Source organism: Phodopus roborovskii, unplaced genomic scaffold (assembly GCF_943737965.1).
Source record: "Phodopus roborovskii unplaced genomic scaffold, PHOROB, whole genome shotgun sequence".
Classification (NCBI taxonomy): Eukaryota; Metazoa; Chordata; class Mammalia; order Rodentia; family Cricetidae; genus Phodopus; species Phodopus roborovskii.
The window spans coordinates 1,397,165-1,424,355 of record NW_026126606.1 but is presented as its reverse complement, the minus strand read 5'-3'; the positions used below and the strand labels follow the sequence as shown (position 1 = coordinate 1,424,355).

Below are 27,191 nucleotides of genomic sequence, written 5' to 3'. Positions count from 1 at the left end.
AATTGAACTCGTCCTCCCAAGAGCAGTGAGTTCTTTTAACCACCGAGCCATCTCTCCAGCCCCCTAATCTTTACGTTTTAAGATAAAATTAAACAAATGCCTCCTCAGCACTCCCTACCCCCCTCCACCCCCCACCCCTCCACCCCCCCACGCCCTGGCTACAGGCCTCCACAGATCTGTGTCACCTTTTGTTTCCCCCTCCCTGCAGAACTGTTAAATCGTAACGGTACGGTTGTTCCTGGGCCCCTATCTCATTGACATCTGGGGCATTTAGCAGTGGTCACTGTGTCCTCCTCCAGGGAACCAATGCTCTCTTCCTCATTCCCAAGGTGATGCTACATGTTCCCAGGAGGAAGAACTCCGGTTTTTGGGGTGTGGACAAACCCTACCCTTTTTATGGATAACCATAAAAATGTGGATAAATAACAGTCTCTCCATTGGGGGGGGGGGGTTGGAAGGTTCCTCAGAGTGGCGCCAAAGGGTCAAGGGTTGTAAATCTCAACCCGTTCATTACCTTACTTCAGCAACCACCACTTCCTCTCCCCTCCCTACTTATTTTATTTTATGAGTTTTTCACTGAGTGTGTCTATGCAGTCTGTGCATGTGGTGCTTCTAGAAGTCAGAAGAGGGCACCAGATCCCCAGAACCAGTTGTGAGTGGCCCTGTAGGTGCTGGCAGCTTCTGAGGCTGTTTGATGTGGCTTCTGCTTCTCTGGCCTCGCCACAGCACCTTGTCCTGCAGCCCTGGGAATGGCTTGCCCTTTCCAGCCTCATAGGATGCTCTTCCTCCAGGCCTCACCTAGTCACCTCCCACTTCACTTTCCCTAAGACACCAGACTGCAGATTTACAAACACTGTATGTCTGTACTTTCCAGGTCAAAACCTACTTGCAGCACTTTCTACAGCTTCCTGAGGTCCCTTAAGTCACCAGCCATATTCGCGCACCAGGGGGTAGTCTACCACCAGTAAATATGGGGTGATGGTCGGGATGTTGTTCCACAGCCCTCCTCCCTGTCATTTGGTTTTGATTTTTTCCACCCCCTCCTCTACGAGCCCTGAAAGGGGGTGGTGTGAGCATCCAGTGTTATGCCAAACACTCAACAGTCATTGACTCACAGCACCTTGACCATCCATGAATCTTCGTATAAAAATAAACATCAATCCATGTGTGAAACATGTCCCCTTCATAGTCTCACGTATGTCAACACTCAATCCCCAGTTGATGGTGCTGCTGGGAGGGTTAGGAGGTGTGTGTGTCTTGGGAGGTTAGGAGGTGTGCCTTGTTAGAGGAGGTGTGTCATCAGAGGTGGACTCAAACAGGTTAAAGACTCATGCCATCTCTAGATCACCCCTGCTTTATGCTTGCAGTTCACGATGCAAGATCTCAGCATCTGACTCTCACCTTCTATAAGCCCAAAGAAACTCTTTATTCTATTACAAAAAACCCCCAAAGGTCTGAGTCTTACTGTGGTCAACACCCATTAGCACCACTCTAAAGACAGCTCGCCATAACTGTGAAAGCAAACTGTGGTGTTAAAATTGTCACATGATTAACATCTTAATCATTTACTAACCTCTATTTGCTGGATTCTCAAATTGGAAATTAAGTCCCAACGAGCCACTCCATTCCTGTCATATCCTCTGAAACCGAAGCCTGCAGCATTGTTAATGGCATCAGCTGTCACAAAGTAAAGTATTAGAAATATCATTACAATCTATACATATATACACACATATCAGAAATATTACAATGTATGCACTATATATGTATATATACACATATTTGTTTTGTCTTGTTTTAAAGACTTACTTATTTACTTATTTTATATATATATATATATATATATATATATATATATATATATATATAGTGTAACCAACCCTACAGGCCAGAGGAGGGCACCACATCTAATTATAGATGGTTGTGAGTCACCATGAGGTTGCTGGGAATTGAACTCAGGACCTCTGGAAGAGTGGCAGTGCTCTTAACCTCTGAGCCAACTCTCCAGCCCCTTGTTTTGTTTTTTAAAGATGGTGTTTTACCTGCATGCATGTTTTATGTACTGTGTACATTCGTGGTGCCCTCAGGGGTCAAAAGAAGGTGTTAGATCCCTTGGAACTGGAGTTGCAGATGTTTGTCAGCCACCATGTTGGTGCTGGAAACTGAAACGGCTCCTCTGCAAGAGCAACAAATGCTCTTAAATGCTGAGCCATCGCCTCCCACCCTTCAAAATATCTACTCTATTTTTCCAGAAGGTTTGTACTATGATTTACTCTTAAACAGTAAAAGGAGACTTTTTATTTACTTGTATCTGAGAGATTGAACCTTGTGCCTTGAACCTTCTAGGCAAGCCCTTTGCTGGTGAGCTGCAACCGTAGTCCATGACTTACTCTAATTTTAAAAATGTGCATGTGTGTATATTTCTCTCTTTGTACATGTTACATGTATGCAGGTGACCATGGAGGTCAGGAGAGGATTCTGGATCCCCTGGAGCTGGAGTTACAGGTAGTTATAATCTACCAAACTCCTCAGGTCATTTGGAAGAGCAACAAACGGTTTGTTTTTGTTGTTGTTGCTGTTGTAATTTTTGAGACAAGGTCTTTATATTGCCCTGCTATTCTGGAACTTGTTCTGCAGACCAGGCTGGCTTTGAACTCACAGAGATCCACCTGCATCTCCCTCCCAAGTGCTGGGATTACCCCAAGTGCTGGGATTAAAGGCACTCGCCACAGCAACAAGCATCCTTAACTGAGTCATCGTCTGTCCAGCCCTGGTTAATTCTAATTTTTAAGAGAGGTTAGAAAAATCACACACAGTGAAAATAATGACCCTGTTAAAGGCAGCTGGTTAGCTAACAAAACACCAGATGTGAAGTAAGAGGAGACAGGTGAGATTAAAAAGTCTGGGGTACACATTATAATACGGTGGAGAATGCTCAGCCATCTGGAAGGCACTGCTGGGAATCTTCTGCCCTGAGCTCAGTGCGTTCATGTTGGCCTTTATTATAGATAGAAACATGTGGGGGGGGGGGGGGCTAATGTTTTCGTTTCTTTCCTTCTTGGCTCACCACAACCCACTCTGTCTGCAGAACCTGCTTTTCAACCCGTTCACCATGGTGTGCCATCAGCATCTTTGCTTACAAACCTGCTCAAGATATGAAGTTTCTGCCCCAAGTAAGTCCTTCCCAACCAACTGGAAGTGTACCTAATTCATACCATCTGTGTCTTGACCAAACTAGCGGAAACCCATCAAAATGCAGCAAAACAACACACCTTTATAGACATGGATCCTACCCTCAAATTGTTTATTCCTTATTTCTCATTTGATTAAACAAAAAAAAAATATATATATATATATATATATATATATATATATATATAAATAAATAATTTGGTGAGACAGTGAGCAATCAAGATTTACCCTTCTGTCAGGTTTAAGAAGGGTACAGCTGTGCCTTCATGGTGAGCCTACCAATATGGTATCATGCAGGCTTATTATAGGATCAAAGATAACGTCTGATAAGAACATAGAGAGAGCCCCACTCCCACCACACAAGGCTGCCAACAAATCCAAATGCGTACAGAAAACCCATATTCCTGCAGCTAGTGGTTTAATAATCCAATGGCTAAAATCCACCTTATTCCATTTGTTTGTTTGTGGGCAGGAACATCGGGAGTTCACTGCTACACTCAAGACGATTTATGTGGCGATAACATGAAAATGTTGAATACTGGCAGTTCATGACACCATCATCTGGAGCCTCCCAAGGCTTGTGCAGCCATACAGCAGAAGGCTTGAGAGAGGGTTCTCTCCTCCCCAGACCCATCTTTTCCATTCGGTCCCCAACACGCCAGTCAAGGTCCAGGCACGTGTACACACCTCTTCAGCCTTAAAGGCACAAAACTCTTTATTATGGTCCACCTGTCAGGTGTCATGGACACTTTCGTGAACTGATGTGATTTTTCACACTTTACCAGTGCAGTTCTGATCATAATAAACCATATCTAATGGTGTCATAACAAATGTATTAAAAATCCTACTAAACTACAGGTACCCTGGAGACAGGGACTACCCCATTCATGTTAGTATCCAATCAAGCTCATAGAACCTAGCACACAACAGGCATTAAGATAAGTACCTGCTGTCACCTCACCTATTCACTGACTTTTACCTTATAATAAAATGGGCCTTGCTCATGAACTTCAGGAGTTTGTTTCTTAGGCAAAATGACTTGTTCTACTTGTTCTTCAACTGTATATACTCAAGAGGGCGCTCTTGAGCTGGATGCAGTGAGGTGCTTGCAGTTCAGCTACTAGCAAGGCTGAAACAGGGGGATTGCTTGCACTCAGCAGTTTGAGGCCAGCAGGTACAATACAACACAGTCACAGAAAAACAAAACAAAACAAAACAAAAACCCCAGGCCACTGCCTGAAATCAAGATACACTTCAGCATAGAAACAAGTCTACATGCTACTTACCTAAGGTCCATGCAAAATAGTACTTAGGTCTGGCAGCCAGAAGAGAGACATACAGATAGCTGGCTTTGGCTGGCCATGAGGCAGTGGCTTGGAAATGCTCATCAATGTTGTACTCCACGGGTAGCATATTGGAGATGGTCAAATGAAACAACAAAGAGAGTCCACAGACGAGGAGCTTCTCCGTGACTGCTGCCTGGAACAGGTAGATGAGAGTCACAAACCTCACAGGACTCTGTTTGCACATTTCACACACCGCCACCAGATATATCCTGGCAATGCAGCAACAAACCCTGAGGCTGTTGATAAAAAATCAGGAGGCGCCTTGCCCGGGGCATTTCACCCTCATTAACTTCCATCACCAAAGAAGGGTCTGTCAATCAGATCCAGGGCTCCCTGATATGACTAGTCGTGCTGGTCAGCTTGCTCTGGGGATCCTATGTCTGCCTTCCAGAGACAGAATTACAGGCAAGTGTGACACACTACCACTACATGGGTTCTGGAGATCCAAACTATGGTCCCTCACACTTGTGAGTGCTTTAGCCACTAAGCCATCTCCCCGGCCCCATGAGTAAGACTTGACTATCATCATTAGGAGGGGAGAACGTGAGTGGAAAAGGAGCCTTCAGTGTTTCCAGTGGTGACCCATGAGGGGCTGCCATGTAAGACCCACCACTGGATAGCATTGCTTTCACTAAGGATTGGTTTTCTTTCTTTTTATATTTGTTTTATGTGTATGAATCGTTTCACCTGTATGCTTGCAGGTGCACTGTGTGTGCCTCGTGCTCACAGAGGTCAGAAGAGAGCAGATACCTTAACTGGAGTTATGCATTATTGTGAGCTGCCACATTGGTGCTGGGCATCAAACCTGGGTCTTCTGCAACAGCAACAAGTGCACTAAACCACTGAGCCATCTCTTCAGCCCCTTACACAGTGACTTACATTTGTTCTTTAATCATGACTTTGCCTCTACTAGACAGCACAACTAGTAGAGTATAAAGAATTGGTTTTCCTGAAAGATACTTTTAAAGAAATAGATGAAAGCCAGGCAGGTGGTGCAGACATGTAATTTTAGCTACCTGGGGAGGTTTGAAATGGGAAAATTGTAAGTTCAAGGCCAGGCTTCAGAGTAAGGTCACTGTCAGCTTCAGGACAAGAGGGCTGGACAGGTGCTGTGCAGTTACGAGAGGACTAGAGTCTGGTTCCCAGAACCCACTTCAGACAGCTCACACTGCCTGTAACTTCAACTCCAGGGGATCCTATACCTTTTTTTCTGATCACCATGGTTCTCCCTACACACACTCAGACACATAAGCATTTTTTTAAAAAAATGAAAACAAAAATTGGGAATGGAGGACAGAGATGCAATTCAGTGGTAGAATTATTTGCCTTAATACATTAGCAACACAGGCCCTGACAATGCTCTGGGTTTAATCCCTAAAATCACACCACATGCACACTCATGAACACATACACATACATACATACACACATGTGCACACACATATGCACACATGCATGCATGCACATGCACTCTTGCACACACATACACACCCAGGAAGCGAAAAAGAGAGAAATCAATGGGGGAATTACAACAAGTGAAAGCATTAGACTTTTCCAGAAAGCCAGAGAGACAAGCTATAGAGCCACAGCTCCAGACGAGCCTCATGCCCTTACGTTTGGAGATGGATCTGCTCTTTCATGCTGTGCCTCTTCCTTTCCATTCTCACTTGACGGTGACATGTGGGATGGCCTGCCTTCAATGAAAGTAATGTAGTCTTTGTAAGAGCAGAGAGGACCTGCCAGGATACCCATGAAGTTGCAGGTATAACTTACATACTCCAGGAGACTCGGCATGCGTCTGTAATGAGAGGACATGCTAGTAAGGTGCGAGAGACACTTTCAGGGACAAGCCACAGAAACCGGCAGCCGTGTGCTCACTACTGTTACCATTCCCAAAACAAAACACACCTCAGTTTTCATGAGCATCTATGTAAGAATCCGGGGAGGTGGAACAGAGTGATTCTCAACATATCTGTGTTTGAATAGATACATTACTTAATTTTAAACTCTCAACTTGACACAGCCTTCTCACCTGGGAAGAGTCTTCAGGAAGAGTTTTGTAGATCAGGTGGGCCTGGGGGGAATCATCTTGGCTGTTAGTTTACATGCAGAGACCCAGGCCATCATGGGTAGCACTGTTCCCTAGAAAGTGAGTCCTGAATGATGCAGCCTAGGAGGAAGCTAGCCAAGCGAGTGTCGCTGCACTGATTTTTCCCCTGCCCTTTACTGTGAGGTGACATGACAACTGTTTGAGCCCCTGCCACTGTGACTCCTCTGCTATAGTGACCTGTGTCCTGGTTTTTCTTTTGCCAATGTGACACAAGCTAGAGTTACCTGAGAAGAGAGAACCACAGTTGAGAATATTCTTCCTTGACATTGGTCTGTTGACAATCCAGCGGGGCATTTTCTTAGTGATTGATATGGGCAGTGCTACCCCTGGGCTTCTGGTCCTGGGTGTGTAAGCAGACTGAGCAAGCCATGAGGAGCAAGTCAGTAAGCGCACTTCTCCATGGCCTCTAAATCAGCTCTGCCTCCCTTTCCTTGTGTTCCTGTCCTGGCTTCCCATGGGGATGGAGCTAAAACAAATCCTTTCCTCCCCAAATTGCTTTGATCATGGTATTTTTATCACAGTAATAGAAATCTTAACTAAGACAGACTACATTCTGGAATTGTAAGCCAAATAAACCCCCTCTCTCCCCTAAGTTACTTTTTATTAAAGTATCTTATAGAAATGAAATAGAACAGTAGGGGTTTTCATACAGCTCTTTAGCAGCAACTACAGAGGGTTTTCACTTAGGTTTCTCCTAATGACCTAAGATGACCACAATGGGGCACGAGGAATCGTCGCTCACTTCTTACTTGCCTGCTCATTCAACAAATGCATGCCATGTGCCCATCATGTGGACAACAGGCTCCAGGGTCTGCAGACAGTGTAGTCAGCAAACAAAATCCGGCATGCACAGAGCTTATCCTCCCATTGTACAACACAGATGTCATATATACAGACGTCATATATACATATGACATGTGTGCACTGATATCATTTATATGCAGAAATGTAACCTTATAATAATATATGTAATCTTCAGAGATGCTAAATGCCACAATGAGAAAGGGGTCTATTTACATAAAGAAGTCAGAGAAGCCTCTTTGGTGAATCCCATTTGGGCAGAGGCTGAACAGAAGTGAGAGCTGTACAAACCCTGGCAATGAAGAATCTAGGGGCAGGAGCAAGGAGGGCACAGGTGATGTACACTCGGTGATAGCGCCGCTGACATCATGACGAAGAAGACACAGAGGAAAGAACGCTAATTGAGGTAAGGTCACACAGGGCCTGCCTTCCAAGCCACAGAGGACGAGATGAAAAATTACAGGCAGGTTCTAAAGGCCATGTTTTAAAAGTGCCACTGTGGCCCAGTGTGTGGGCATAGTGGACGAATGAAGACCAGGCAGGGGACTGTAGCCGATGGCACGCTGGGAGCAGCACCTGGGGGGGGGGTCAGTTGAAGGATTAGTTGTGGGAGCTGAGAAACAGAGAACAAGGATGTCTGAAAACAGTTCTCCATCACAAACTCCATCTATTTTTTCCAGTATACCTTTTTCTTTCTTTTGTTGAGGTAGTGGTGTTTGTGGGCTGTGTTTTAGTGTGGCTTTAGAAAATATTTATTTATCGTGTGTGTGTGTGTGTGTGTGTGTGTGTGTGTGTGCGCGCGCACGCACCTCTAATGAATTCATGTAGACCACAAGCATGCATGAGCCACAGGGAGCAAGAAGAGAGCATCAAATCCTTTGGAACTGGAGTTATAGGCAGTTGTGAGCCACCATTGTGTGGAGTTGAACCCAGTTTGAGACAGTCTTGCTACGTAGCCCTCTGTGGTTCTGGTTGGCCTGGAACTTATAACAGCCCCTTTCCTTCAGGCTCCTAGAGGCTGGGATCACAGGTGTAAACTGCTGGCCTAGAGGAACACCTCAGCCTTGTGGTCCCTGTCTCCAGCTCCTAAGTGCTGGGGTCACAAGCAGATTCCTCTCAGTCACATAATTTACTGGAGAGTTTTGGTTCAACTGTCAAACAAACCATGTGAGGTGGTGGATGGAGTAAGTCACTATAATACCTAAGCCCACTATTTCTTTCCCTCCCCACATAAAAGACTTGCTGATTTGTTCAACCCACTGACATCACCTGTGTGTTATCTAGGTCAGCGGGATTTGCTTAGCCTCCCCCGACTGAGGGTCAGTACTTCTGTGCTGCCCTTTACCTACTAGCAGTCAACCCTTCAGGGCTCCGACAATCAGATGTGTCTCCAGATATGCACAAATGTCTCCTGGGGCAAGCATCATTGGCTGCTTAGGAGACAGAACGTAGTGATAAGCAGACAAAGCTCTCAACCTTAGGACATTGTGCCTGGGTTGGGAAAGGACTGAGGAAAGCAAACAGTACACATTATGAAGAAAGCAGGGCAGGGCAGAGGGCTAGAGTTTGAGATGGGTAGTTAAAGTTGAAGAGGGAGTGGCTGGGTGGCACACACCTATCTATCTTGGGAGGGTCCCGGAGGTTGGCAAGTCTGAAGTCAACCTGACGTGGTTCTCCCATCCCAGAACAAGATGAGGAGTGGGTAAATTAAGGCAATAGTGTGGAGCTCCAGGCTGTTTCAGAGAAGGATGCTGTGGTCAGAAGTTACAGTTTCTTTCTTCCTTCCTTTCTTTCTTTCTTTCTTCCTTTCTTTCTTTCTTTATTTTATGTATAAATCGGTAGAGGTTAAGAAAAATACTAAAACAACCCAAAGCCTACTCAAAGCATCTCTGGAGACGGAAAGGCCACTCAGTGAGTAAAAGTACTCTGTGTGAAGCAAGAGAAGCCATGTTCAAGTCTCCAACACCTACATTCAAAGCTGGGCATGGCCATGGGCACCTATGACATTGGTGTGCAATGAAAACAGGCACTAGACACTGGACAGGCAGCTCAGGGCAGCGACTCAAGAGCAGATGTTCTACAAAGGTCCTTCAGTCTCTGGCCAAGAATGCCGGAAGGAAGCCCTGGCTTCTTGCCTCCTTAGAAGCCAATAAACCTGCCCAGAACTGTATGCTATTGTGGGGACTAGAACACCAGGCCAGATGATAAATGATCCCTCTGGTCAGCACTGGAGCAGCAGCTCTTGTCTCCCATAGTGAAATGGGTTATCAGTGCCTCATCTTTAATCCATCATCCAAATGATTCCAAGGTTACCTCTTTAGAGGGGGCAACGACACAGTAACAGTAAAGACCCATAAAGGGAAAACCGGTTCTTTCTGGTCAACAGGATGTAATCTCTGGCCTGGGCAGAGACCTAACATTCCAGCTACCAAAACCATCAAAGAGTTAGCCAGTTAGGCTAGTCAATCACCTGAACAAGGCACCACGCTAGGAAGGCAGGCTCACCTTAGGCCACACTAAAGGGACAGGCAGAATAATTAGCCCTTTAATTAAATACCACATATCTCCTTCCCAGAATTCCTGTCCCGAGCCACTGTAAGGTTCTACTGTGTCTATCCAGCTTTCTGATGGAAGTTCAACTTTCCCTCCCTGCCCTTCTTCAGAGGCTGGCCAGAACCTCAGGATGACTTTTCTGGTCCTGACTCTTTCTGAAGTTCCCCTCACATGGCCACTTAACTCAAATGGCACTGCTGCCCCAACCCCTACCCCCAGCTACCAAGACTGACAGCTGCCTGCATTGGAGTTTCTCTCTTAGACTCTAATAAAATCATCCTCTTTGAGTAAACTTGGTCTTTGCTTGCCTTTCAAACTTTGCCTGCATTTGATTCTTCAGTAAGTGAAATGAGTCCATTCCTGTACCCCAGACAGTATTGATGGGGTGGAGGCAAGGAAGGATGGAGCCCACTCCTGTACTGTAAACAGTATTGTGTGAGGGACATTGGAACCCAGTCCTGTACCCTAGATGGTATGGGAGGGAGGGGTAGGAAAGGATGGAGCCCATTCCTGTATCCTAGACAGTACTGGGGAGGAGGGAGCAGGGAAGGACCGAAGCACAGACGAGGATCCTAACAGCTTACTGGCCAGCCAGAACAGCCAGGTACAATGACAGACCCTGTTTCAAAAACAAGGTGGAGCTGGATAGTGGTGGTGCATGCCTTTACTCCTAGCACTTGGGCAGAGGCTGTGGATCTCTGAGTTCGAGGCCAGTCTGGTCTACAGAGTGAGTTTCTGGACAGCCAGTGGTACACATAGAAACTCTGTCTTGGAAACTCCCCCCCCCAAAAAAAAAACTATGGTGGAAAGCAAAAGAAGACACTGATGTTCTGTTCTGGCTTATGTATTTGCATGTGCACACACACACACACACACACACACACACACACAAATACACATAGGGATGGGGGGGGCATCAATGGACTCAACCCGAAAAATCTGCTACAGAGAGCATCAAGTGCACTCTGGCAGGCAGCCTCCTAGATCTTAGAGGAGCAGGATGGCACAGTGGTGATGACTGAAAGTTTACTAAACTTTCTAGTGGACTTGCAGTAAGAAAATGAAACCTGCTTATGTTCCCCATCAGCCCCCAATAGCAAATGATGCTATCAGCCAGCAAGTGGCAGCAGTGGACAGAAATCAGGACCAGTATTTGGAATAGACCTACTGCTATCCAAGTGAGGACCCTGAAATGGCAGTGGGCACCGGAGGCTGGAGACGAGGGAGAGGACTGAGTGGCTTCAAGCCCCCAGACCACATGGAAGCACCTGGGGACAGCTAAGAAGTTCAGGTCTCAGTTCTGGGGTACAGCAACAGTCAGTCAGACAGGGGAGGGGCACATGGCTGAGCAGGAGGGCAAGAGAACATGGTGCCCAGGAATCCTGTGAAGAGCAGTCAGCTGGACCAGTGATGCTGCTGTGCTTGATCACCATGGCAACAAGGCTGAAGACTAAGGGCAACCAAGAAAGAAAAGAAACATGTCTGACCATAGTGGGCAGGGGAGAATGGAAGATGAAGAGATGGGGGGATGTCCTTCTGTACATATGTTTCTCTTATTGGTTGATGAATAAAACACTGTTTGGCCAATAGAGGCAGGGAGATAGGCAGGACTAGGAGAATTCTGGGAGAGGTAGACAGAGAGAGACCTGGAGGAGACACCATGTAGACCACAAAGGAGTAACAAGCCTGGGCATTCTCCGGTAAGCCAAGACAACATGGAAATACATAGATTAATAGAAGTGGGTTAATAATTAAGACAGAACTAGCCTATAAGAAGCCCTAGCCATCGGCCAACAGTTTAATGATTAATATGTCTCTTATTTGGGGCTGAAGCGGCCTTGGGACCTGGAGGGAAAGTAACACCAGCAACAGAGGTACTGTGACAAAGAGGAGTGGCAGGAAGGTGGTGGCTAGAAGGGAAAGCATGACAATACAACAGTTGTCCTGCAAAGCTGATGATGACCCACCAAGAGGAAAAAAAAAAAAGAACTTGATTAAGGTCAGAGGTGAGTACCTAGCAGCCCATGGGCTGTGTGGATGGGAAAGGGGAAGACATCTTAATAAAGAACTTTCTACTACAAAGAAAAAAGAAATGAAATTTAGCTTTCTAACATGAGTAAGAGGGAGAGAGTATTGCAGTTCTGGGAAGAGAGAAATCTAAAATCTTCTCAGAGAGAGAACTAAGCAAATGATTTGTTGTCAATACGAAGGGCCATGATGGACCATGGTGGTTTTTTTTTTTAAAGATTTATTTATTTATTATATACACAGTGTTCTGCCTGCATGCATGTCTATAGGCTAGAAGAGGGCACCAGATCTCATTATGGATGGCTGTGAGCCACCATGTACGTGATGGAAATTGAACTCAAGACCTCCTGAAGAGCAACCAGTGCTCTTAACCACTAAGCCATCTTTCTAGCCCCATTTTTTTTTTTTTTAAGGATTTAATGTATGGGTACTTTGCCACATGCATATATATGTGTGCCTGGTGCCCAAATAAACCAGAAGAGGGTGTAAGACCCCCTGGAACTGGAGTTAGAGTTAGTGTCAAGCCACCATGTAGGTGCTGGGAACCAACCTGGTATTCTGCAAGAACAGCAACTTGTGAGTCACTGCTTTTGCCCCAAGGACCACAATTTTAAAAATAGAGTGAAAAATTCAAAATTATTCCAGCCAACAAGAGAAGTATTTTCTACTTAGCTTCCTTCTACTGTTCATCAGGTGCAAAGCTGAAGCTAACTGGGACTGGCCATTTGCCAGGCGGTTGCCTGAGGGGGACAGGAGAATCAGAGCTGCCGTCTGTATATGACAGTGTCTGGGGTAGATCAAGGCCAAGGAAAAGTCAATAACCAATCCAATTATTTGTCACGTAAGTGTAGTCAATGGTTCTGTGCTGCTGTATGAAGACTGATCATAGAGAAGACAGGGAATCCCTGAGAAAGCGTGCAGATGTGTTATAGGGGGCAAAGAGGTGGACAGTGGCGCACATCTGTCCACGGCCATGAACATCATCCCCCTATTCTAGAGCAGTGGTTCTCAACCTTCCTAATGCAGAGACCCTCGAATACCATTCCTCATGTTGTGCTCACCCCCAACCATAACATTTATCTTTGCTACTTCATAACTGCAATTTTGCTACTGCTATGAATTGTAATGTAAATATCTGATATGCAGGGTGTATTTTCATTATTACAAATTGATCCAAAGGGGTTGAAACCCACAGGTTGAGGACCACTGTTCTTGCAGCCATGCATTCTCTAATTCTGTATTTAGAAACAGGCTACTACAAAGGAAATGCTTTCTTTAAAGGTAAAAGGAGTATATTTCATCTTTAATCATGTTAGATTGAAAATGAATTGGCCAGGAAACCAAGCCACTCCTTAAATCACTCTTCCACTCTTGGGAGCAGAACAAAGAAAGAAGATGACTGAATAAATTCCTCAAATAATATCAGTAACATCTGTGTTGCACATTTGTGCTGTTAATATACTGCCCCAGTGACTGCTACCAGGCCGCTGCCCTGTGAGTGGCAGCTACTATTATTAGCAGCAATCACTACACCTGCAGACCAAGCATCTGTCTTTGAGAGTCCCACAGAGATGACACCAGTGGCCTCACATGGCTCATGGGAGGCACACATGGTACAGAGGCACAGGTATGGACTTAGGGGGAGTCCGGGAGAGACCGCCAGCCTAGCACAGCACAACCTGGTGGCCTGCAGCAGTGCACAGGGAAGAAGGTTGCTTTCTGTAAGCCAGTGAAATAGTACAATCCATAGTAGATCCAAAGACACGTACCTCACAGCTAATCCCCTCTGCGACGGGGTCAATTCTTCATCCTTCCGGAACATCCCTGAGAATCAGAAAGAGACACTTCTGTGAGTTTTGTTTTCTCTTTAGAATGGAACTAGCCACATTTGAAATCCATGCTATACTCCCATGTTTGAGCCCAATGACTGTCTCTTTCTGTCACATATTGACACAGATCAAGTAACATCTGAATTATCATGTGATCCAACCCACCTTACTCTGTGCATACTTAATACATATGGGGAAATGAAAGTTACTAGTTACTTAGTCTGAAGGAAATTATTATCCAATTAGAAAAACCTCCCAAATGAATACATTTTAACCTTCGGATCTGTTATCCTTATCCTTAACAGAAAGTGTTATAGCTTTTCAGAAAGATGCATTAAAACTCCTTAAGGATTTTGATGATCAGCACCTCAACAAAGAGCAGTGATAGCACACTGGTTCTCATAAGTGCCAGTGAATAAAAACAAAAGTTTACGCATCGCCTTTGCCTGTCTAGTGTGTCTTTAGTCTCAGTTAGGAGGCTATTGCTACAGCTAAGTATCAACTTATAGATCCACATGCTTTAAAAAAAATGACGAATGAACACTAAATACAATTTAAACACCAATAAATAGGTAGATATAGATAGATGATAGATGGATTGACAGATAGATGATAGATAGATAGAAAAGGGAAAAAAGAAAGAAAAGAAAAACCAGATGAAATTTAAAGGCCAGAGGGAGACTAAATTAAGAAGCAAACAATGCATTTGGAAAGCTTTTGTAGAAAATAAAACAAAATGGTAACAGGACCCAAAGATGTAAAACTCAAGCCATTAAAAGACGCTGAGATAAATAGAGATAAAAACCAGGGAAAACAAACAACAAAAGAAACACAGACAACCAATTAACATACAAACTGTTAACTTCATGATTAATTATGAAAACATAATTAATTAATTATCGGGAGACCAAAGCAGAAAGATGTCAAGCTCAAGAACAAGCCACCACTTTTACACAGAAGTACACAGAACTCCTGAAAGCTCTCATTCACACAACATGATCTCAATTATGTAACGCACACATGATAGGATGGAGAACACGTGTACAGACATGAGAGAAAGGCACTGAGGACCTCAGCACTAGAAAAAGCAGGAGACAGACTTCCTGCTGTAAGGCCCTCGGTCTAGTAGGGAGAAGACCACTTATGTTTCTGTAAACCAACAGATCAAAGACTCGAGGGACATTTCTCTCCTCTCATCCTAGACACCCCTAGTCTAAGGAAATAATCAACAATGGCATCTGAAATTAGGACAGGACTGTCACAACCTCATGTATTAACAGAAAAAAGTCACTTATGCACTCAATAATTAGGGAAGGGAGTGTAATTGCATATTTATCTTTGAAAACAATGGAGACCAAAAAATGGGGCTGAAGGGGTGACATGGCAGTTAACAGTACTGGCTGCCCTTGTAGAGGACCCCTCACAGAGGCTCACAACTGCCTTTAACCCCAATCCCAGACTTCTGGTACCCTCTTCTGGTCACCACAGTCACAGTACACACTTGATACAGGCCAAAGATTCACACACAAAATAAATAAATAAATAAATAAATAAATAAATAAATAAATAAATAAATAAATCTAGTTTAAAAAAGAAGGGGGGGGGTGGTGCCCAGACCTATGAAAAAGACAGAAGCCAAGATGACTGAAATGTGGCTCTGACTCCCAGGGGATCCTGGCCAGAGGTGGGATTCTTTGCCTTCTCCTCAGAGTTATTTATATTTTGACGTTTCCTTCAAGGGGCATGTGCCTACTTTTTGGAATCAATATGGAGAAAACAAAACTAAATCCACAAATCCCACTTAAAAGGAGAACACAATGGGAATCTTGGAGGGCCCGTCCACTTTCAACTGCTCTATTCCCCACTATACACAGACCCACACTTTCCAACAGATCTAGGGTTTTCAGACCATCTAGGGCTATCTAAGCAGATGAGGGTCAGTGTTCTCTTGAAAACCTTTCCTTTTTTCTTTCTTTCTTTCTTTCTTTCTTTCTTTCTTTCTTCCTTTCTTTCTTTCTTTCCCTCCCTCCCTCCCTCCCTCCCCGATTAAAAGAGCAGGTTAGCAGTTTCCTGTGCTGCCAAGCTTTGCTACACAAACTTTTTGTTGTGTTTGTTTGTTTTTTGATTTTTTTTTTTTCAAGACAGGGTTTCTCTGTGTAGCCCTGGCCTCCCTGGCATTCACTCTGTAGACCATACTGGCCTTGAACTCACAGAGATCTACCTGCCTCTGCCTCCTGCGGGTTGGGATTAAAAGTGAGCACCACCACTGCCTGGCTTTTTTGTTGTGTTTTATTCAGTATTTTTTTGTGTGCAGGAATGCCCAGTCATGCATGACAAGTCAGAGTCCAATGTCCAGTGTCCTCTCCCATTGCTCTCCATAGTATTTTTCTTTCTTTCTTTCTCTTTTCTTTTGGAAACTAGATCTCTAAGTAAACTCATGATTATTTTGGCTAAAGTGGTCATCCACCAAAGCCCCAGGATCCTCCTATCTACAGCCCCACCATCGCTGGAGTTACAAGTGTATGTCACTATGCCAAGATTTTGGTGGACTCCAGGGATTTAAACTCAGGTCCCCATGCTTTGATACAGTGAGTCACCCACCCCCAGCCCCATGCACAGCATTTCAAAGTGTTTAGTGCAGGGTGGGGCTTCTGTACCAGTGTAGCCTGCTATGCTGACCCAGGAGGCTATTATTGTTTTAAACTCCAAACCAACCAAGGAAAATAAATATATAACTTAAAGATAAAAAATTTTGTCTAGCTATATATAAGCCCAGCCTCCCACCTCGGTTCAAACTTTGGGTACTCAGAAATTTAAGCTAGCTTTAAGCTAGAAGACAAACACTGAGGCAAATTAATACAGTTCAGCGTAAGCTAAAAATCAGACTCTTATATTCCCTTATCAAGTACAAGAACCCAGCTAGGCTTAGCAACAAAACAATCAAACCAGGCAGTGGTGGTACACGCCTTTAAGCCCAGCACTTGGGAGGCAGCAGCAGGCAGATCTCTGTTGAGTTCGAGGCCAGCTTAGTCTACAGAGCTAGTTCCAGGCAGGCTCCAAAGCATATTGCTCTGTATTAGAGAAACCCTTTCTTGAAAACTCACAGAAAAAGAAAAGAAAACAAACAAACAAACAAAACCTACACCTCCCCGCTGCCTGACAGGAAACATATTAGTGGCATGACCAACCACTGCCAGCTTGTGCCAGCTTCAGTGATGATGCCTCAGTAGTGTCTTGCACATAACTTAGAACTAAAGCAGCAGGGGAGGAGGCTGTATTCTGTAAGGGGAGCAAGATGTTTCAACACCAACCTAGAAGTTAACCTAGAAGTTACCCATGGGAGAGAGGTCCAAACCCACTGCCCAGAGTTCATATGACCTGCTGCTGCTGCCCTCAGTAGAGCCTGCCTGAAAGCATGACCCATTGCTGGTGCCAGGAGCTTGACAGGCACAGGCCTACAGTGAGACAAGTGTTCTTAGGCTGGGGCTGTGTCGACATGGTTTATTCTCAATATCCACCTTTCCACCATCAGGAATTTACATCGTTGACACCTACTAGGCACTGATGTCTGCCTGTGCAGCCTCTGGCAAGCATGCTGGGTCCCAGGTCTAATGAATTTCCTGGCAGAGGATACATCCATCACAGGTGTTCTCACACTTGGAGCTGGGGATCACTCGAGGGAGACTCTGGGAAGCCTGCTCATGGCTTTTCCTGGGCCTCACAAGCACATTTGTCATTCACTGTTTAGTATCTCCTTCAGAACAAACCCCAGCCAGGTGGACACTGCATACTGAGACCCAGCTAGGCATGGACTTAGAGTTCTCAGTACAGACAAGGATGTCCTCTCTTGTGAGAGCCACTGAGGAAGCAAGCGGTTGGGAAGAGCTGGGCCAGCAAATGGTGGAAGTAGCTGATCTGCAGGAAGGTGTCTGGTAAGATGGAATGCTTCAATTTGCAGAAAGAGTCACATCAAAGCTAAAGGATCTGAACTCTTGAAACATGGCAGGCTGATCAAAACCTGACTGTTAAATCGATTTCAAAGACCAGATAATAAAAATAGGGCCCTGCAGTACTTTCAGTTCTGAGCTTAGCATATTCTGCCTTCAGGTGCTTCCAGAGCAATACAGACAGAATGACATTCCCAACCCAGTATGTTCCTAGGCTCTCATTCCGGGTGGGACCTGTCAGTGTGACATGTGGGTCTCGGGCCCCTAAGGACAATTGGGTGCTGGGATCTGCAACATCCACGGTATGTGCTCCATGCTCATAGAACCAGGGTCTGGGAATTTCTGCCCACATCACTGCTCAGAATGCAAGAACCACAAGATGCGTCCATGAACTGCAATGCACAAAAAGGCCCTCCAGTGTGAACAGGAAAAAGAGAAACCCAAAGCAGAATCACGAGATGAGGAGAGCGGGGCTCCAGAAGCACAAGATGCTCTGCTCCTCCGGAAGGGCAGAAAGCAGAGCTGTAGCTGAACACACAGCTGTCCCTTATGTCCCTGACCCCATATAATAAAGTAGATAATACTGCTTGTCAGTAGCAAAAGGGAAAAGGAGGAAAACCCCTCTTTGGCCCACCCAACCATCAAAACTGTTTCCTGCCCACATGTGGGGAGTGGGCTGGGTGGGGGGGAGGCACAGGATTAGGGGACACATATGCAGGGACACATACAGACAACTCTCTGAGAAGAGTTGTCCCTCCTACCTATGAGGAATGCAAGTCAACAACCCGAGGAGTCTTGATTGCTGGCATTTCCTATAACCACTTATTAAATATATAAAATAGGTACATGTGTATACTAAAAGTCTATGAAAACGTGTGTGTATGTGTGTATATGGGTAGAAACACAAAGGTATAGGGTTGGAACAGCACACAATTTCTTTTTTTTGTTTGTTTGTTTTTTGTTTTTTTGAGACAGGGTTTCTCTATAGCTTTGGAGCCTGTCCTGGAACTCACTCTGTAGACCAGGCTGGCCTCAAATTCACAGAGATCCATCCACCTGCCTCTGCCTCCCCAGTGCTGGGAATACAATTTCAATATACTGTAAGACAAACAAAATTAAGAATAAAACTTGACTTAGACCAAGGGTCTGTTACATGGGCCGTATGACTATTTTTGCTTTTTATCTCTGAACAGAATTAAAAATCAAGAGAATACACAGGGCTGGAGTTAAAGCACATTTTAATAATCTTTAAAACTGTCTCTCTTTCCTTTTTTTCCCTCCCTCCCTTTCAGAGTTAGGGTAGTATCTCAAACAACAGATTATGAAAATAGGGTTCGTTTATGTAATGAAGAATTAACTTCCAGATTCTTACCGTCATGAATCTCGAAAGCCAGACTAGTGATCTTCTGTGTAATGATCATCATCGGGCTGTGACGAGACAAAAGTAGACATTTTAAACGGAGGGTGTCACTCACGACAGCAAAATCCTCAAGTTTCTACCATGTCTAAAACTCACTAACAACTCAGGGGCTTCCTTCTGCAGAAGGTGCAAGAGAGAAGAAATGAAGGCTTTCTTTCTCTGTGGCTTTAAAAAGCAAATAAAAATAGGGCCCTATACCTGAAACAATCTCCAATGAGCCAGCCTCGTTCAACTTATGCATCCTATCAGGAGGGCCTGTGGTCAGAAGTGCAAGGACTCCAGATATGGCCAGGTGGTGACTGACTACCTCCCCCATACCTCCCCCAGCATCCCTTGGGCCTGTTGCCCAAGGCTGAACATTAAAGAGAACAGAGGACTCCTGAGGAAGGGAGATGAGCAGAAACTAAAGGTTTGGGTGAGAAGTGTAAGAGGAGCCAAGCCGAACAGCAAGAGGGAGACACGGACAGAGAAGGGCAGTGTGCCATCCCCATGCTTAAAGCTGGGCATACTGATGCCAGCCACCCAGGAGCCTGGTGTCGGCTACAGAGAAGAGAAATTGTTTTACATATATTACAAGAAATAACAGCGTTTCTCCTATGTCTTGTAAGAATTCTAACTTGAATGGCTAACTTGTAGAGGAAAACCAAATCAGCCAAATAAGAAAACTGTAGTGTGTTACACTCCATCCCTCTGTGTTACACCCCACCCCTGCATCACACCCCACCCTCACTGTTACACCCCCACCCCTGCATCACACCTCACCCTCACTGTGTTACACCCCACCCCACCCCCCTGCATCACACCCCACCCCACCCCTGCATCACACCCCACCCCACCCCTGCATCACACCCCACCATCACTGTGTTACACCCCACCCCTGCATCACACCCCACCTCACTGTGTTACACCCCACCCCACCCCTGCATCACACCCCCACCCCACCCCTGCATCACACCCCACCCCTGCATCACACCCCACCTCACTGTGTTACACCCCCACCCCACCCCTGCATCACACCCCACCCCACCCCCTGCATCACACCCCCACCCCTGCATCACACCTCACCCTCACTGTGTTACACCCCACCCCACCCCTGCATCACACCCCACCCCACCCCTGCATCACACCCCACCCTCACTGTGTTACACCCCACCCCTGCATCACACCTCACCTCACTGTGTTACACCCCACCCCTGCATCACACCCCACCTCACTGTGTTACACCCCACCCCTGCATCACACCCCACCCTCACTGTGTTACACCCCACCCCTGCATCACACCTCACCTCACTGTGTTACACCCCACCCCTGCATCACACCCCCACCCCACCCCTGCATCACACCCCACCCCACCCCTGCATCACACCCCACCCCACCCCTGCATCACACCCCACCCCTGCATCACACCCCACCCCTGCATCACACCCCACCCTCACTGTGTTACACCCCACCCCTGCATCACACCTCACCTCACTGTTACACCCCACCCCTGCATCACACCCCACCCTCACTGTGTTACACCCCACCCCTGCATCACACCTCACCCCTCACTGTGTTACACCCCACCCCTGCATCACACCCCACCCCACCCCTGCATCACACCCCACCCCTCACTGTGTTACACCTCACCCCTGCATCACACCCCACCCTCACTGTGTTACACCCCACCCCTGCATCACACCTCACCTCACTGTGTTACACCTCACCCCTGCATCACACCCCACCCCACCCCTGCATCACACCCCACCCCTCACTGCATCATACTCCACCTATCACAGTATCAGCTTTCAGATGATCATTTAACTTTCTAAAACTTTAATAAATCAGAGGTTACATTTACCAACAGGCAGAGTGTGTGCTCTACATTATGGGAGAGCCAGGAATCTCACCAAATTATCCTCTCAAAGGCCCCCAAAAACACCACATGTAATCACCCTCACTGGATAGCCAGAGCCAGTTGGTCATGATGGGTAGAGGCTCAGGCTCCATGCAGTAAGGTTCCAACATTGATTTTCCACCAGCCACACTGCCCACAGCAGAGGCACTACCCTCAGTGCATGCACACGGGGGCACAAGGGTTTGCTTTCCAGATCTCACTCTGGATTCAGAGTCACAGCTGTGACCTTGAGACTTCAAGCTCCAGGGAAAAGGTCAGATGAGGGCTGCTCTCCAATTCCCTGTGCTTGAGAGGGAAGGATTTCTCTTGGCTCCCTTAAAAGCCAATTCTTACAGTTACCTAGGAAATCACTGCTCTGTGGCCTAATCCCCCAGGTTACTCTGCACACAGGGCCTACTGTCACTTCTGCCTTGCAAGGCATCCTTCAAGTCCTTGAGAGTTATACAAATACCCTGAGATGGACATCTCCCTGGGGGGAGGGGGGCTCATTGTTCTCATCCTGCCTGATTCTAATAATGCCATTCAATTCTAAACTCTGATCCCCATGGCCATGTAATTAAAACAAACTGATAAAAATAATGGCTAAATTCAAGTAATACCACAGTGGCGTATTCAGCCACTGGTATCATATGTAATATGTCCAAGAGATGCAGTGTGTACTTCTGAGTGTATGTCCTTAGAGTACCCACTGTGCATATGCATCCTTCATGTAACTTGTTTTCTATAAGGTGCAAGGATTCTGGCCTCAGGACCACATCCTAGTCTGGGATGCTAAACCACGCTTGGGTACCCAGCCAACTCCAAAGGTTACAGATCTTAACAAAGAAGGGAAGGAGATGGGAAGCTGCCCACCTCACCCCATTCGAGCTGTTTTACCCGGAGTCACTCTGCAAAAAACAGCTTTGCTGCTCTTCCTAAGCCTCAGCCACTTTGCTCAAAAGGCCACGGACAACTCCTGTCAAACATCTCCTCTCTGTTCATTCACAGAGGCTGGCTAAGCTTCCACCACTCAGCACTCCCTGCTGTTGTTCCCTGAGAAAATAAAAGCATCCCAGAGTGTCCCTCTGAGACTGCTTATAAATTCTTTTATGAACAAGACAAAGACCCCAAAAGAGAGAATACCAGCCCCCACCCCCACCCTAGTACCACTGGTGTCCATTCACTCCATGTGTGGCCTTACGTTTTAGGTGGTGGTAGTCCACTGCTTCTGGCTCAACCTGCTCCCAGGAGCACAGCGAACATAAGACTAAGACAGAAGAAATCAGTACAGACTGCAGGAGTGTGTTGTGAATGAAGATTTAAAAAAGGACTGCGAGACATTTCAGAAGCGATGAATGGATCAAAGAGAGTTAAGTAGTCTGGAGAGGAGCAGAGGTGGACAAACCCAACACAGAGCATGGGAGACAGGAGGAGTGAAGGGAGAGGGAGCGTGGGGAAGGGAGAAGACAAGCAATGTGTCAAACCCTCTTAGGGCAGAGCCTGGCGTACAGAGAGAACACCGTTAGAGAAACAAAGCAAGCCTTCAGAGAGTAGTCGCGGTCTTCCTCAACAGCACATCTGTTTCAAAGCAGTCAGTGTGATGCACATGGTGCTCTCCATGAGCCTCTATTGACATTTTTTTAATTGCTGATTTTGTAGCAAAGGGCACGGCCCAATACCTACTCCCTCCCCAGGTCCAAGAACCTGACTGAGCCTGCCAGGCGGGGGCTAAGACCCTCCTGTCTATCCTAGAGCAGAACAGGGAAGCAGCCTAGGACGGCAATGGACGGGGTCAGGCCCTGGATGGGACCTCCTTGATCTTCTATGTGACAAATCACTGTGTTGGCATGAGGCTGCCAGAGTGTAGGAAAACTCCTCAAGTAAATATGTGATTGATGGGACAGTTGTGGCTACACAAAGATATTCCTCTGAACCAAGGGCTTTTTGTTTTCTTAAAGATTTATTTATTTTTATCTTATATGCATGAGTATTTATGTGCATGCCTGAATGTGTACCACATGTGTGCAGTGTCCAGAAGGGGGCATAAGATCCCTGGAACTGGAGTTACAGATGGTTGTGTATGCTAGGAACTGAACCTGAGTCATCTTCAAGGCCAGCAAGGGCTCTTAGCCTGTGAGCCATCTCTCCAGCCCCTGAACTGAGGCATTAAAAACAAACAAACAAAAAGCCCTCTAAACTTTTGGATATAAAAAGGATGAGAAAATTTTTAAGCATACATTTCTCTACAAAGAATGAGGACAGAATAATTTGGTTTTATCCAAAAGTAATTCTCAACTGTAGTTGACTCTACTACAGAAGGAAGGTTTAAAATAAACAAGCACTTTCCGAGCTGTCTCATTATCTCGGAAATGGCTATGGCTGAACTCAAATGATGCTTGTGTATTAATGTCCCAGTAACTATAAGCACCCACTTGCTACCAGGACATGTTACCTAACAACAGAGGCAAGCTGCTATGTCTCTGCACTCAAATCACCTTTATGCAAACAAGTGCTCTTTATCCACAAGACCACGAAGACCAAACAAGTCCCTCCTGGCCAGTGCCAAATGTACATGGGATGTGAGTCCAGGCAGGACCACACACAGCCTGAGTCACCTACTGATTTACCTATTCTCCCACTTGGAAAGGTAGCCCATAATGGGCATCTCCCAAGCACCAAGCTTCGCTCTAGGTCCAAGCTTTGATCCCACTGGAGACACAACATCCTTGCTGTCACAGAGCTTACAGGATGGAGATGAACAGGTAATCTACAATCTGCTGAGTGCTGCATGAGAAAAGGAAGGGTGGAACACAGAGGAGAACTAATAAGCATCCCAAGGCCACATGATGGCCTGGGGTAAGAGCATTCCAGGAGGAAAGAAGGACAAGGTCACATCCTGGAGACAAACATGTGGCTGGCCTTGGAAGGAAGACCAATGACAGGGCAGAAGGCAGGCAGGCTTCTTCAAGGGCTGTGGCTCTGACCTAAGAGGCAGGGAAGGACTGGAGGGTTTAGGGTCAAGGGCTGACCTGGCTTTCGGTGGATCATGTTTGACTCTGAACAGACTGAGCCACGACCGTCAGGTGTAGAAGTGAGGTCAAGGCAGCAGGTGACGTGGGCAGGAGAGGCTCAGACCAGGGCCAGCACAGGCAGACTGCAGTGAATCCCATGAGGTTCTAAAGCCAGGGGGGCTTTGAGGACAATTTGGTGTATGCGAGGCAGGGTATGAGGCCTGAAGCCACCACCAAGATTTATGACAAGGGTGACTAGAGAGATGGAGCTGCCTGGGAAGGGACATGGGAGTGACAGGAGAGAGATCCAGGAGTCCATGTTGAGTGTGTTTGATGGAAGACACTGACTAAACTATGGGCAGGGACCCAGGGAACAATATACCTGGATATAAGGGTAAAAACTCACAAACTGGGCCAGTAAGCTGGCTTAATGAGTAAAGGTGCCTGCCACAAAGCCTAATTACCTGAGTTCGATCCCCAGGTCCCAAGTGGAAGGAAAGAACTGATTTCTGTAACCTGTACTCTTCTACACACACACACACACACACACACACACACACACACACACACACAAGCATGTACACACTAACAAAATGTAATTTAAAAAATGTAAACTCATAAATCCCGACTGCCATTGACCACAGTGGAAGGAGGAATTGTTTAATATTTCTCAAAGCACTTACTGACTATAAAGTAGGGAGGACAATGACAGTGTGGATTAAAGGACAATTTAACGACATCACCAACACTTTACACAGAACCTGAAACATAATGCATTCTGCCAGAAACTAAACCTCCCTCACAGTCATGATGTCACAGTTTCACCTACAAAAACACTGGGACAGTTCAACCACGAGGCATTGAAAGGACACAAAAAACAAACGGGAAGTGCTGTTTCTCAAGACATTCCCTGTCAGGACTAAGAGATACACAACTGTACACATACAGTGGTCACAGACACACGCACATGCACACACACTCAACACACACACAGTTTACCTTCCAGGGTTCCCATTATCTACAGTAAACCATGGTCTGAACAAATAAAATGGAAAACTCTGGAAATACTCCCATGTTTTACATTGTATGTTGCTGTGCATAGCATGAACACATCTTGTGGGTTCGTTCCACTATGTCCTACCACACTCACAAATCACTCTTTCTCCAGCCCACCCTGATGTGTGCACTGACCCAGTAGCCCTCCAGTAGCCACCCCAGCCATCAATCAGATCATCTGTCACAGCACCAGATCGCTTGTGCTTGACTAGCCCTTGACAAGGGACCTGACATGGAAACGCCATGGCTGAGCTATGCCAAAGGGAAACTAGTCCTTTCTGCGTGTAGAAAAACTGTACAAACATGATCACAACTGCTTGTGGTTTGTGGCATCCCCCACGGCTCGGGACGTGGCTGCCATGGATAAAAGGGGTGTTGCTGCGGCTACATTAATGAGTGATATTTGGGTAATTGTACAGAGATGACAGAAACATCAGAGAGCCGAGGAGGAAGTGGCCCCATCATTTCGCCTGGGTTTGAACAAGCAGATATGGTTGAAAGGGTGCTCCAGGCAGAGAGGAGGGTGGAGGGAGGCACCGAAGAATAATCTGCAGAGGAGACAAGGTTGGCTGGAGCAGCCTGGCCTGTGTCTGCAGACCCTGGGTAAACAGGTCTTTCTGCCATGTTCTACCATGCTACCCTGAGAATCTATCAATCAGTGGCAGAACTCAGGTGGGGCAGGGAGCAGACAACCGAGTCCCCACTGCTCCAGTCAATTTACTCCAGTGCTGACTTGAACGGCATCAGCAGTGAGACTGGGTACTTCCTGTAGTCAAATGTAGGTCAAGGGCCGGGAGACACTCCCACAGGAAGAACCACTAGGACTGGAAGGTGCAAAGTCTCAGGCGGGTGAATATTTTATACACCCTATTTACACACAGTTACCGGGCACTGTGTGAGGAGGGTTACACAGAACAGCTAGCAGCCTTCATGACTCATTTCGCAGAACACACAAAAAAAAACTTGTCTAAAATTAGACTCTGGACTTGAATAAGGCTTCTCAAGATGGAGAGGCAAAAAAAAAAAAAAAAAAAATCAAAAATATACCTGCAGCTTTTAGGCCATGTCCTAAAAGCTCCTACAAAAGCCCCTACCAAATGCATCACACATACTCAGTAGGCCTCCACCGAGGGGACGCAGACCAGCTGGCAGACCAACGCCCACTGAACAGCTGATATCATACGCCAAGCTGTAAGACACAGCCTTGGTTTGAATGGGAATTGTTCTACATGAACCCCTTCTGGTTTGTCTTGTGGTGGACACACCAAGCGATCCCTTTGGCAACACAGATCCAATGCCAGCGAGAGCGCTGGTCTAGCTTCCTGCCATTTATTTATCCACAAGAGGTGAAGGCTTACTGTCCTCTCCACATCACAAGGCCTAATCCAGTTACTTGAAGAAATGAGCCAGGATGTCCCCACTGAGTTTTGATGCCACCATAGCTATCCTGCATGTTACCTTGTATTTATTTATTTAGGGTGAATAGCATAGGAGTCATATTAGAGGACAAATCCTAGGAGCTGTCATCTCGATCTACCAGGTGGGTCCTAATAATCAAACTCAGGTCGCCATGTTTGGCGGCAAGCACCTTTATCTGCTGAGCCATCTTGCCAGCCTCGATGTTCTGCATTCTGATTTCTGGTCCCCATCCCAACCCCTTGATTTGCCTGTTTGTTGTTGGCGAGTGGCAGCCATTGCTCTTGAGCATGCATTCTTTTGGCTCTGTTTCATTGTGAGTTGGCTTTTTGAGGTCTCACTTCATTCTAGCTGGCCTGGAACTTGCTGTGTAGACCATGCTGACCTCAAACCCATGATCATCCTCCTGACTCCGTCTCCTAGGTCATTGAGATTACAAGCTTGGTCCACCATGTTCAGCTTTTACAGGCAAATTACTGCATTAAGATGACAGGTTAACTTGAAAAGAATTACTGTACCTGACTGTCTGTGACCAGTTTAAAAAAAAAAAAAGCCTTTTAGATATGTAAAAATGGGAATACCCAAGGCTACACCTGATAACCAGAA

The 27,191-nt window shown here is 46.1% G+C and overlaps 1 protein-coding gene across 1 annotated transcript in view; it reads right to left on the bottom strand.

The window, feature by feature from the left end:
- Positions 1–27,191, bottom strand: part of LOC127237590 (lysophospholipid acyltransferase 2-like) — a 120,921-nt gene that overhangs the window by 6,536 nt on the left and 87,194 nt on the right. Inside the window, 5 exon segments of the mRNA XM_051205946.1 lie at positions 1,574–1,677; positions 4,479–4,671; positions 6,153–6,336; positions 13,800–13,854; positions 19,179–19,234. Of these exon segments, the coding sequence (XP_051061903.1) occupies positions 1,574–1,677; positions 4,479–4,671; positions 6,153–6,336; positions 13,800–13,854; positions 19,179–19,234 (592 nt within the window).